The 12,457-nt window shown below is 32.9% G+C and overlaps 1 protein-coding gene and 1 long non-coding RNA gene across 2 annotated transcripts; both read right to left on the bottom strand.

Moving 5' to 3' along the window:
- Positions 1-3,099: 3,099 nt before the first annotated feature.
- Positions 3,100-4,913, bottom strand: LOC127127020 (uncharacterized). Its single transcript, XR_007805191.1, has 2 exons — positions 4,289-4,913; positions 3,100-3,624 (listed from the first exon to the last, which is right to left on the bottom strand). It is a non-coding gene; the product is annotated as an uncharacterized LOC127127020 (long non-coding RNA).
- A 5,965-nt stretch (positions 4,914-10,878) lies between these two features.
- Positions 10,879-11,860, bottom strand: LOC127130844 (uncharacterized). The gene is made up of 2 exons (XM_051059807.1): positions 11,557-11,860; positions 10,879-11,456 (listed from the first exon to the last, which is right to left on the bottom strand). The coding sequence occupies exons 1-2, from the start codon at positions 11,858-11,860 to the stop codon at positions 10,879-10,881; spliced, it is 882 nt and encodes a 293-aa protein (XP_050915764.1).
- Positions 11,861-12,457: the final 597 nt, after the last annotated feature.

The raw sequence follows: 12,457 nt of genomic DNA, 5'->3' as shown, positions 1-12,457 counted from the left end.
TTAAGCATTGTGCATTTCATCCTGAAAATCCACACCAAATGTGAGAAACTAGACCACTAGGCCAAGCCTAGGGTCCAAAAGGGATAAAAATTCTAAACAGCAAGTAATATTCAACCAAAATCACATTAAAACAATTCAAAAGCAAATGCAATTGGTCCCATGCTCATACCATTCACCATTATCATTTCATGCACAATTTAACATCAATCATGCAATTTGCAACTTCAAATGACCAAACAGAACTATCTCACTCAAAAGCATATCAAATCAATTCAATTAATTCCACAAAAATTCACACATAAACAGGACACATTCAATGTATAGCATGTCAATTTTCAGCTCAATTGGACAAAAGAAAGTAGGTCAATGAAAATCAAGAAATCCAGACACAATTATTCAAGCCAAACTAAGACATTCAAGCAAGCATCCACTTCAATAATTCATAAAACAGTGACAACATATTAGAAATGAATGGGACCAAAGCCAAACTACACCTAAACATGTTATGAATCACTCCATCAAATTTCACATTCATATGATATGGTATGAGCATTCAACAACACATGTAAAGTTTGTTACACAAGAAACAACCCAAAGATGCTGAACAGCAATCAAAAATCCAAATCAATTAGAAAATGGACCAATTAAATCCACAAAAAATCATGTTGAAAGTTAACATATAAAAGGTATCTCATGCAAAAAATCAGAGCCATAGGCCTAATGGAAGCATGGTAAATTAATTCATGAACTCAGCATGGCATAGTGTGACACATATTGTCACACTCAAATTGAATAAATCATATCTACCAATCCAGAGGTCCAAAAATCACAAATGATACATGAAAATCTCCAGGAATGTGTCAAGAATCACCATATGAAATTTCATTAATTTTGGATAATGTATGAGCATTTGGTGATCAAAATGGTGAAACATACAATTTATGCACACATGTCAAAAATCAATAAGCCATTCTAAAATTCTACCAGGCACAACTTACACTACTATGCCTAAAAAGAAGTAGATAAAATTTGGAAACTAACAAAAAAAATCCCACCTAATTTGGACTAATATTGAATTTTTTATGAATTTTTTAAGTTTTGTAATATTATTGAGATATTTGTTTAAGGGAATACGAATTAATTAATTAAATTAATGGCAGTTTCGTAAATACTTCACCCATGGCCAAATTCATTAATTCGGTGGCAGCGCGCTATTGGTTCTTCATGGAGGGAAACAGAATTTTGAAAGTGCCATGCAAAATGAATGGATCAAACGTGAAATATTCCCAGCTTGGCTTCGTTCTTCACCGTGTTCTTGTATTCATCATCACCAGATGCGGTTTCGATCAAATCTCAATGAAAATGGACAAATCTTATATGGATAGAAAGGTCTAAGTATGTACATTCCAAATATGCAAACGAAATTGTCCAGAAATTCGTATACAAGACGAATCGATCGAAAGAAGTTTTGACATGCAATCTTTGAATCAAGATTTCTCCATGAATACTCGATGATTTAGCACGATTCGAATTGCAATCTACTCTACGTTGTACGCTCTATAAAAGCCATATCGCGATTTTAAGTATGGTGAGAATCGAGATCTGACCTTAGTGATGGTAACGGTTGGATTTCGCGCGATTCAGCTCCGATTTGTGTGAAACAGATGATGTAATATGCTGTAGGAGGTGGCTGGTGGTGATTGGCAAGCTCAAGAGTGCACGATCTTGACGTTTCTTCCAGCTGCCATTGATGAACAAGCTCTACAACAGTTGGTATTTGCACGGTTTTCTCTTCCAATTACCACAAACAGAACTCCAACAGTACCTGCAAATGATGAATACAGCAAAAAATTGCACAAAGATTGATGGATTCTTGATGAATTGATGAAAAAAGTTTGTGAAAAAATGGAGAAAAAGTGAGAGAGTTCTTGAGTTTTCTGTTCTGGATCTGAAAAAATGATTAGTGTTTTTGATTACAGTTACAATTAACAATATATACTAATCCATTAATCCAAAATTAATCATGATTAAGCATAATGGAAAGATTAGTGTTATGTGCAATTTTTCAAGTGTGTGGCCAAAATGCCCTTCCTTAATGCAGCTCATTTTCTGTCCAAATTTTGTTCAAACAAGTCACAAATGATATTTAGAAAGTGTTACAAAAAGCCTCATTTCAAAATTCCAAGTATTTCTCAAATTGGACCATTTTGCCCTTGGATTTTAATTAGTGCACTTGAAAATTGACCTTTTTGTGTGAATGCTTTTGGCAAAATGTGGTGATGGATTATGAAAGTACACATTAAATGTGATTTGCTCAAAGAAAAACCATCCAATTTGGCCACTCCATGTGAAAGTTATGCCACTTTGAATTCGGGCATTTTCTGAAATTGATCTGACCATATCTTGTCAACCACACATGGGAATTTCAAGTTCTTGGACTTTTTGGAATGGTGAGATCAAGATCTTCCACTTTCATGTTGGACAAAATTCCATTTGAAGCTTGTATGATGAAGTAATTTTAGGGAGAAAAACTTTCCATTTTGGGCAGCTGAAATTACAGGTCACCTGCCATTTTAGGAAACTTCTTGTCTGACCTCCAATTCTTCAACCTTGGTCTTTGATATGTCAAATGGGACTTATATGGACATGAATGAGGCCTTTCAAACCATCTCACACCTTCCAATCCATAAAATCAGGCACAGTTGACCACAGTTGACTTTCTAGAGTTTCTGAAGAAATTCAGCTTGACTGTTGAGCTTTGATCATCCAACCTTCGGCCAAACCACTTCACAATGACCCTTAGACCATATGAACTTGATAAATCAACCATAGGGCTTTGTCTCAATGAAAATAGCACCTGCTTGCTTGTTTGACTGATTCTCCTGACCAGTTTGACCTAATTTGTCAGTGGGCTTGCACTTGGGCCAATGGACAATGCAATGTTATGCAGTGGACTATGTTATGCTAATGACCTAATATGAAAATGAATGTACAAAAGGTAGGGTGCAAATTTGAGGTGCTACAATCAAATCATATTTAAATTATATTTAAATTTGCAAATACTATTGACAAAACTAAATGCATATCCACAAGAAGAAAAGCCCCAAATTTCATTTCTATTTAAGGAGACTCAAACCTCATTTTTGAAGTGTGCAATGAGTGAATATTTTAAAGATATCTAGTGTTAAGGTTTTCTTTTTGAGTCTTTGTATGTGCACCACTCTAGCACCTCCTTTCATATCATATGGCATGGAGTTTGGTTTCATTATGACCGAGCTTCAAACTCCAAGTTTTTTTCCCGTCACAACCATCCACAACTTGCAAATTTACAACCTTAAAGTTTTTGCTCTTTACATCGAAGAACAACAACAACTAAATCCTAAAACCCTAAGCTCCAGCCGTACATGCATCCAAAGTTCCAGTGAACAATCCCTTGCATCAAACAAAAGAAGACGGAGAAGTAAAAAATGACTCAAGCATTACCGGAAGAAGGAAAAATAACAAAGAGAAAGGAAGAGAACCAAGTTTACCTTGTGGATTCTTCCTCCAATAATTTTCTGATCGGTAATATCTATGCCTTTTTTTTTACTATATTATGTTGTGTGCTTTGGTTGTGATATGTTTCTTGTAGTATAGTTTTCATGTAAATAAATAAACATAATTAGCTTCAAACTAACTCACATATTCATAATAGTCCTCTTTGTGCATAATAACTACTTGAAACCATGAATTAAACTTTTTTGAACAAGTATAGTGAATTAAATTTTTTTAAACAAGTATCGCGAATCAAATATTTTTTAAACAAATATCATGAGTCAAGTTTTTTTAAAAAAATACTCAAAACCGAACTAAGTCATAACTGATTCAAATCCAAAGACCAATACCCTATAAAAACCCAAAACAATACCAATGTTTCTGTTTAACTTAAACTTACTGAGACTAGTATAGGTTCTTTGAAATTCAACACCAATTTTTCTGAAACCAATACAAACCAAAATCAATACTAAACAAGTCGTAACCATTCCAAAACTAAGTCGATACCAAATTGAGTCAAGATCGAGTTAAATCATATACTATTGTTCAAATAAAAAAAATCATAACTAAGTTTCAAATCCTAATTATACTACTGTTCAAATAAAAAAAATCATACCAGTTTCAAACTCATAAACAAATACCTTTGTAAAAAAAATTAAGAACACTAAACTAGGATCAAATTCACATCAGAATTGTACCAAGTGGAAATCAAAATACAATTGAAGTCGGAACCGAAAAAACAAACCAAGCTCACCTCTTAGTCGCGCCTCCGCCATGCACATCCCCATACCATCCTCCTACTCCCATCGCTGCTCATTCACGACCCTCGATGACGTGAGCCATATCTTCGCCGCGAGAAAGAGATCCTCCAGGGACCACCATATTTTACCATGAACCACAACATCGTCGTTGTCACCCCGACCATACCCTCTAATCACCGCACCTCCTTGGATGTTTAGGTTGGCGTTCTTCTCATTTTTGCACTTTTATTTTCCATTTGTGTTGCCATGTTTGTTTTGAGATGAAGGTTGAGTTTGTCTTTTGATAAAAATAGGAGAAATAGAGATATTTGAGCTAAGAGGAATAAGATGCAATGAGGAGCACGAGAAAAATGGGAGAGATAGAGGAATTTTGTCTGGTCACTTCCTCGATACACTTTTGATATGTTTCAATTTTTTTCTTTCTATTACCATGTGTGCTTGTGCGGTTGACCGATGTTAAAAAGAAAAACCAATATCCAAGATCCACCAACATGGGGCGGTACCCCTTTACCAGAATAATCCATTTTCAGTTTTTTATTCATCCATATGATTAAATTAGGGTTAGCTCATAATGGGTCTTTCAGGTGTTGTGTTTTAATGCCTGTTATTCCCATACCTTCCCAATTCAAAGCACCCCTAGTTTTTTTCAAACCGAATGGTTTTGTTTAGGTGATCAAGTTTTTTTTATAGTTATTTTAGTATGATTCAAATTATAATTTAGTGCTAGTCTTCGGGTTCTAATTAATTTAGTTAGGTTATCTTTTCCTTATATAGTTAGTTTTTTTAATTTGTGAAATAATAAAAAGATACAAAAAATCCATATATTTATATTTCTCTTCTTTTAAAGGAAAAAATAATAAATATATTTTCTCATGCTAGATATCCCAAAATCAACAATTTATTCTCAATTAGGTTTTTCCCTTTGGTGTTAGTTTAGACTTGCATCCTCATTTCAAAACTCTAAAAATATATCTCCTCTTTTAAATTAAACGAATAACCTTTTCTCTTATAAGTAATTCACAACTTATGCACACTTATTAGGGTTTTCCAGTTTAAAGTATAATACTCACATCACTTGTAAACAAAATTCCATGCCTTCATCACTAACTTGTATATAGTCCAATTGTTTTTCATAATCGAATTTAATTAACAACAAATAACAAAAGACAAAAACCTTTTTTTACAAAGTAAAAACAATCTTCACCCATCAAATTTTTTCTGTGCCTTTGCGCACTCTATTCAATTTTTTTCCATAAAAGAATTGTTTGATCCGTTTAAACGTGGATACAAATGATGCTTAACTCTTCATCGTGCGAGCATACAAGCATATGTTTAACCTCTAAATAAGGTCTAACATTATTCTCTAAAATAAATCAACTCATAAATATTTTTAATACCGAACTACGATGCTCTGATTTTCTCATTGCACCCGTGAATACGTAGGCACGAGGGTTTGAATCCTCGGGGAGCTCAATAGTAAAAAAAAAATCCTTTTCCTCATTTATTTTATAAAGAATTCCTCCTTTAATAAAAGTAACTTGATAAATAAGAATAGAATAAAACAAATCTTCCCTTAACAAACAAACAACCCTAGAATTAGATAAGGTTCTTGTTGAGTACAACAGATGTGAAGGGTTCTAATACATTTCCCTTGCATAACTGACTCCCAAACCCATATTTGGTTGCGATGGCCATCTTATCCCTTATTTACCTTATGGTTTTATCGTTACTTTCCCTTTCCTTAGGAATAAATAAAGAATGGTGGAGACTCTGTTTTTCCATCTGCGAGAGAGGTCGTATTTTTCGAGACGCGACAATAACATTTACTATTTCTAGTTAAAGTTCCATATAATTCACATATATCAAAGTGTATAAGATCTAGAGGATCGAATTCTTTAATTACTGATTTATGTGAAGTCTTAGTTATTTTAGCTTGACTACAATATTCTCGTTTTTCTAAATTATTGACATTTAATTTCGAGATTAGGCTTAAGTTGCTTAAATTAGAAATAATTCGTTTATTAACGTCACAGAGTCTAGCATGCAAAATATTAAAATCACACAAAGAGTAAACAGAAGGAGAAGATTTATTCAAATAGACATTCAACTTGAACATGCCATCAATGGAGTACCATTTCCCAACAAAAATATCATTCTTAGTGATGGTGTACAAATATGCCCTAATAGACTGACTAAACCCTGCCTTATTTATTAGAAAGTCAGTGACAAGATTCTTCCTAATTTCAGGAACATGCATGACGTCCTTCAATATTAAAGTCTTTCCGGAGGTGAAGTTCAACTCAATGTCTCTAATTCCAACAACATTAGTGGTGTTAGCATCTCCCAACATAACTTTCTTATCTTCAGCATTCGTGTATGTCTTGAACATAGCACGATCATAACAGACATGACGAGAGGCGCCAATGTCTATCCATCATCCATAACTTCCATCAACCATTTTAATTTCGGTGATCATAATAATGAATTGCTCATCAGTTAGGTTAACCTGTGCATTAGAGCCACCAGGTTTAGGCATGTTATTACATCTCTTAGCCATATGACCTGATTTTCCATAATTAAAGCAAGTGAAAACCGGAGTGTCATTTATTTAAGGCGGTGGTTGTTGTCTAGCAATCAGAGCAGATATGGCCCTTGAGGGATTCCCATTCTTAATTCGGTTCACATTATTGTGGTTCTGATTCTTTAATGGTTTACCCGTAGGCTATAGAACCGCACCAAATCTCTTTTTATTGTTAGAAACAACTAAGACTTCATCTTTCTGATCTTGTCACCTAGATTCCTCTTCAATTCAGAGACGAGTGTTCAGACTCTCAGTTGAAAACTCTTTTGTTTTGCACCGAAACAAAATTTTAAAATCTTTCCAACCGGGGGATAGTTTCTCAATGATAACAACAATTTGAAATTGTTAGTCGAGGGGCATAACTTCTGTTACTATTTCATGAGCAGTTTTCTGAAGTTCGTGGCGTTGTTCTTCCATAGACATTTCATCAACCATTTGATGCTTTAAGTAGCGGCTTACAACATACTTCTTTGTTCCAACTTCCTTGGTGTTAAACTTTGTTTGCAGAGCTTCCCATATTTGTTTAGCATTCTTGTAGTTGCTGTAATAATCATATAGATAATCAGTAAGACCATTCAGAATGTGATTTTTGTAGAAATAGTCATTTTCATTCCATAAGTCAATTTCCTTCCTGAGTTGTAAATTACTCGCAGCATATTCATCAGTTTTAGAATTTCCATATAAATCCAAAGAGTTCTTACCATTAGCTTGTTTAGTTGATCTAGAAGGAGCTGCCGAAATATTCTCAGTTAGAATGTTGGCAAATATTTTTAAGGTTAAAAAAAATTTCATTTTAGCTTGGCAACTTTTGAAGTTAAGACCCCTAAACTTGAACGGTTTTTCAGAGACATCGGCCACAATGTTACCAATAACTTCTTCAATAACCATGGCCGTTTTTGAAAACGTCTTAAAATTGTTGTTTCACGGTTTTGAAAATCAGGCATTCAAAAAATTACCGGGTTGAGTCGTAGACTAGCTTGTTCTCTTTAAGACGTTTCACGATACTTCCTAAAATTATGCAAAGTAGTCAAAATACCACGCTACCTCAAGGATTAAACAACCCAGTTCAATTATACAATTACTACTTGCACGAAATGTGATTGTTCCAGAGATACACATTCAGATGGTGTTGAACCACTTAACGATGGTGTGAAAACCACTTGTAATATCTGGATAAACCAGTTGCATATGGCGCAAGCAAGCCACTCGAAAATAGGAAAAAATATAGATGAAGTGAATATGAGAGAGAAAATAGAGATTTCTGATTGTGAAATCTGATGTGAATATCAAGTGATGGGAAGGACGGTATTTATAGCCAAAGATCCAACCTAAATGGAGAAAAAATCATGGAGGAAATCGTGGGAGAGTGAAACCGACTTAGTCAAAAGTAGTCATTATTCACTTGATCAGTAAGTCATTCGTTTACTCTTGTAGGGCAAGTAACCCAGTCAAAACTAGGTTAAGACAGAGTTTCTGTAGAGGACACGTCACCTTCATATTAATTAATTAATAACAATTAATTTCCGTCAAACTAATTAAATTTATTTTTTATTTTCCACCAATTCGGGTTCCAAAAAATTAAATGGTCAAGGCGCAAGCCCAAGCCCGGACCTGGCCGAATCGAGCCGAGCCAAGCCGTTCGGACAACGACGGCAGCGCGTACGTGTTTGGTGATGACTTGGTGGTGTATCCTCACTCCTTTACAAAATTGGGTACCCCTTGGAACCCAAAATTTATCCACTTGGAATATATATGCAATACTAATATGTGTTGTCCTTCCTAAGTGGGATTAAAATAAATCTTTTCAAATTCACTTCCATTCATACTAGCTTTTACTTGTGCTCATTTATTGTCAATTTAATGTCAAACAATTCTTTCAAATTTCATCTTTCCAAGAATTCCAACAATATCTTTCAATCTTGACCGTATATTCAAGTCCAGTTAATCAAAACCCCACTCCACGGTTCTTCCATTCTTTATGGTTCCAACTTCCTATTACTGGCAATGCATGAAAACATAAAACACATTAAAATAAATGGCGCAATATGAATCAAATCCGAAATCCAAAACCCAAGTAGCAATAGATACTGATATTTTCATTATCTCTCTGGTTTTGACGAAGAAGAAAAAAACTACGCTATGGACCAAAAAGTGTAGAAGATCTTCAACAAGTTCAACAAAAACGACGACGAAAAGATCTCTTTTCCTCTGAGTTGGAGAAATGCTTTCAACGATTGGATCCAAAACCACCTCCAAAGAAGTGAAATACATGATGGAGGAAATAGATCAAAACATAGGCAGTTACATTGATTTCAAAGAATTCATTAATTTTCATTTCTTCAGAGGTGAATTAACATTGAGGTCTCCTTCGAGGTTGGTTTTATTTAGATAAAGAGAATGATTTTGCATCTCATCCATTCATTGTTTGATTGAGAATGGTTCTTGGGGCTGATTTGAATTCTAGGATTCTTGGAGTTGCATATAGGAATGAGGAAGAAGAAAAGTGTTCTTTATTTTTTTTCATTTAGCTCTTTAGTGTTGGGTCTTTTTGCATTTACTAATAACCTTAAATGTTAATATCATTTAAAATTGTTATAGTAATTGTGAAAATAAATAATTTCCAAAAAAATTCAATAAATCTAATGTGACTTTACGATACCAATATCACCCCATAAATGGGGATGTAAGTTGTGTAAAATTGGAAGGGGTCATGTAAATCTCAAGTAAAGTAAAATTTAGGGAGGAAGAAACTAAATTTTCAAATGAGAGATTAAAAGTTAAAAACACATAAAATTAAGAAGATCAAAAGTACATTTAATTTCAAGCCTTAAAGATTTTACCAAATCATTTGTGCATATAGCCGACACCCGTGATAAATATCTTAGTTGTCACTAATAAATTAATTTAATTTAAATTTTTAATAATATATTTTAAATAAAAATAAAAATAAATATAATTTATTAGTTTTCGTTACAATTGTATCTCTTAAATTTTATGCTATATTATCTTTAATTAATATAATACTAGTAAAGGACCCGTGCGTTCGCACGGGTCGCGCAAGTGCAATAATTTATTTTAAAAAAATTAAAATATAATATATTGTTTTGTTTATATATATATATATATATATATATATATATATATATATATATATATATATATATATATATATATATATATATATATATATTTATTTATTTATTGCATCAGAGTTTTTTTTAATGTAATGGATGTTAAATGATCAATAAATGGGTTCAAAAAATTTCCACAAATAACTTTTTCTAGTTTGGGACATAATAAAGTAAAACATTATTAATTTATAGTAATATAATTTGCTTAATTTTTTTGTATACTATATTAAGGAAATAATCAAAAAATATAATACAAAAATATTTTTACAATTTATTGGTATATTGATATATAATTAACATTCCATTGTTAATGTTATGAATGAACATTCCATTTATCATTGAGATTTTGGACATAAGAAATAAAAATATATTTATTTAGTAATGGATGAAATTTTCCAATCTGTTACTAATTTGAGGTATAAAAGCGCAAATATTAACCTTCATAATAAATGATTATTTAACCAAAATACATAAACCATGTAAAAGAAATACCAGAACCTCATTTGTTTTAAAATATAGTAATGAATACTACCAAATGTTGAAATTAATTGCAATTGATACAGTAAGGTTTAATGCAACAAAAGATATTGAAACAAAAGGTTCACAATTTTAGTTAAAATTGTGAGAAATAAGTCCAGCAACAAAAATGATTTAACTTCGTACAATTCTTTGGTCCTTAAAAAACTGGGTTTATACAAAACCTGCCCGCAACCTTTTAGGAAGTGATGATTCATTACCCTGTAAAAAACAATTACATCCATATAAACAAATGTTAAAACATAATGTATATTTTATACAACTCATTCAATAAAATTCTAATAATAAACAACGACATTTCTTGATATAATATAACTAATGAAAAACTTACGTTCTATAAGTTTTCAAAAACTTCTTTGAACACGACGTTTGTTGTAGAATTCAATGGATGGTTATCCTTGTCATGGATTAATATCTTAAGCCCTTTTTTGTTTTTGACCCTTGATATTGCAACATATAGTTGACCATGACTAAATACACTTCTAGGCAAATACAATCCAACATAATCCAATGACTGACCTTGAGATTTGTTAATTGTCATAGCATAACATATAGTTATGGGAAATTGCCTTCTAGTCATTTTGAATGGCCACGGAGATTGTGTTGGAGTCATATCCATTCTTGGAATATAGATAACCCCTCCAATATTCTTTCCAGATATAATCTTTGCCTCGATAACGTGGTTTTCCAATCTTGTAACTATAAGCCTTGTTCTATTGCAGAGACCTTCAGGTTGATCAATGTTTCGAAGCAACATAATAGGGGTCCCAATCTTCAATTTAATCTTGTGGTTAGGTAGACCGGAAGTTGTAAGTGTATTCAAAAATTCCAGGGTCAAAACATCAAAAGCTTCATTTCCTTCACCGTCAAAAGTGTCTACAAAATCTGAACTTAAATATTCCTTTTCTTCACCTTTGGGAAATTTTTTGAAATTTTCTTATTATAAATCTATGTTAGTACATATAAATATATGAATGTATCTATAAATATGTTTACAATGGATAACGCATACCTGGTATGAATCCCAAAACGTATTGATTTATGATGTCAACCGTTTCAATTGTTCCTGCCAATATAGCTCTTGATTGCAAAAATTCTGGATTCTTGTAATTGTTAAGAAAATTCGGATATGTTTCACTAACAATGGCTTCTAGTGGATCATCATAGTTAGAAATTAAGAAATCATTTGGAATAGGAATATCCGTGTAACCATCGTTAGGTTCTTCCAATTTCCCATCGCCAACTTTTAATATCCAATTAGAAAACAGTTCTAATTCAGATGTACTTGAAGTATTGTCGGCTTGTTGGAGTCGCATGTTCTTTGTAAGCTTCAGCACAACACAATGATCCCAGATGTATGATGAATTTATTGTAGAATGTATTATATCTGAACGGCTGCCCCTTGGTACAACTGGTAATATTTGCCGAAAATCTCCACCAGATACAATTACTTTCCCTCAGAATAATTTGTCAGAACAATTGGAACGCCCCATTATGTCTTTAAGGGTTTTATCAAACGCTTCAAAACAAAATCTGTGTGCCATTGGAGCTTCATCCCAAATTATTAACTTTGCCATTTTTAGTAGCTCTGCACGATCACTACCTTTGTCAATATTACATGTAGAAGACTCCATTGTAGGTATTGGAATCTTGAACATTGAATGAGCCGTTCGACCTCCTGGAAGTAGTAGTGAAGCTATGCCCGATGAAGCAACAGTTAAACAAATTTGTTTCTTTGATCTTATGTAGGAAGCTAGAGTTCTCCACATGTAGGTTTTCCCTGTGCCACCGTATCCATACAAAAAAAAAATACGCCTCCTTGTTGATTGTTTACTGCTTCCATTATTCGCTTGAATACACCTCTTTGCTCATCTAATTTTAAAAAAATACATAGCAAACATGCAGTGAAAAAA

Source organism: Lathyrus oleraceus, chromosome 3 (genome assembly GCF_024323335.1).
Source record: "Lathyrus oleraceus cultivar Zhongwan6 chromosome 3, CAAS_Psat_ZW6_1.0, whole genome shotgun sequence".
Classification (NCBI taxonomy): domain Eukaryota; kingdom Viridiplantae; phylum Streptophyta; class Magnoliopsida; order Fabales; family Fabaceae; genus Lathyrus; species Lathyrus oleraceus.
Note: the sequence above shows the minus strand (reverse complement) of the source record. Positions and strands in the feature narration are given on the sequence as shown.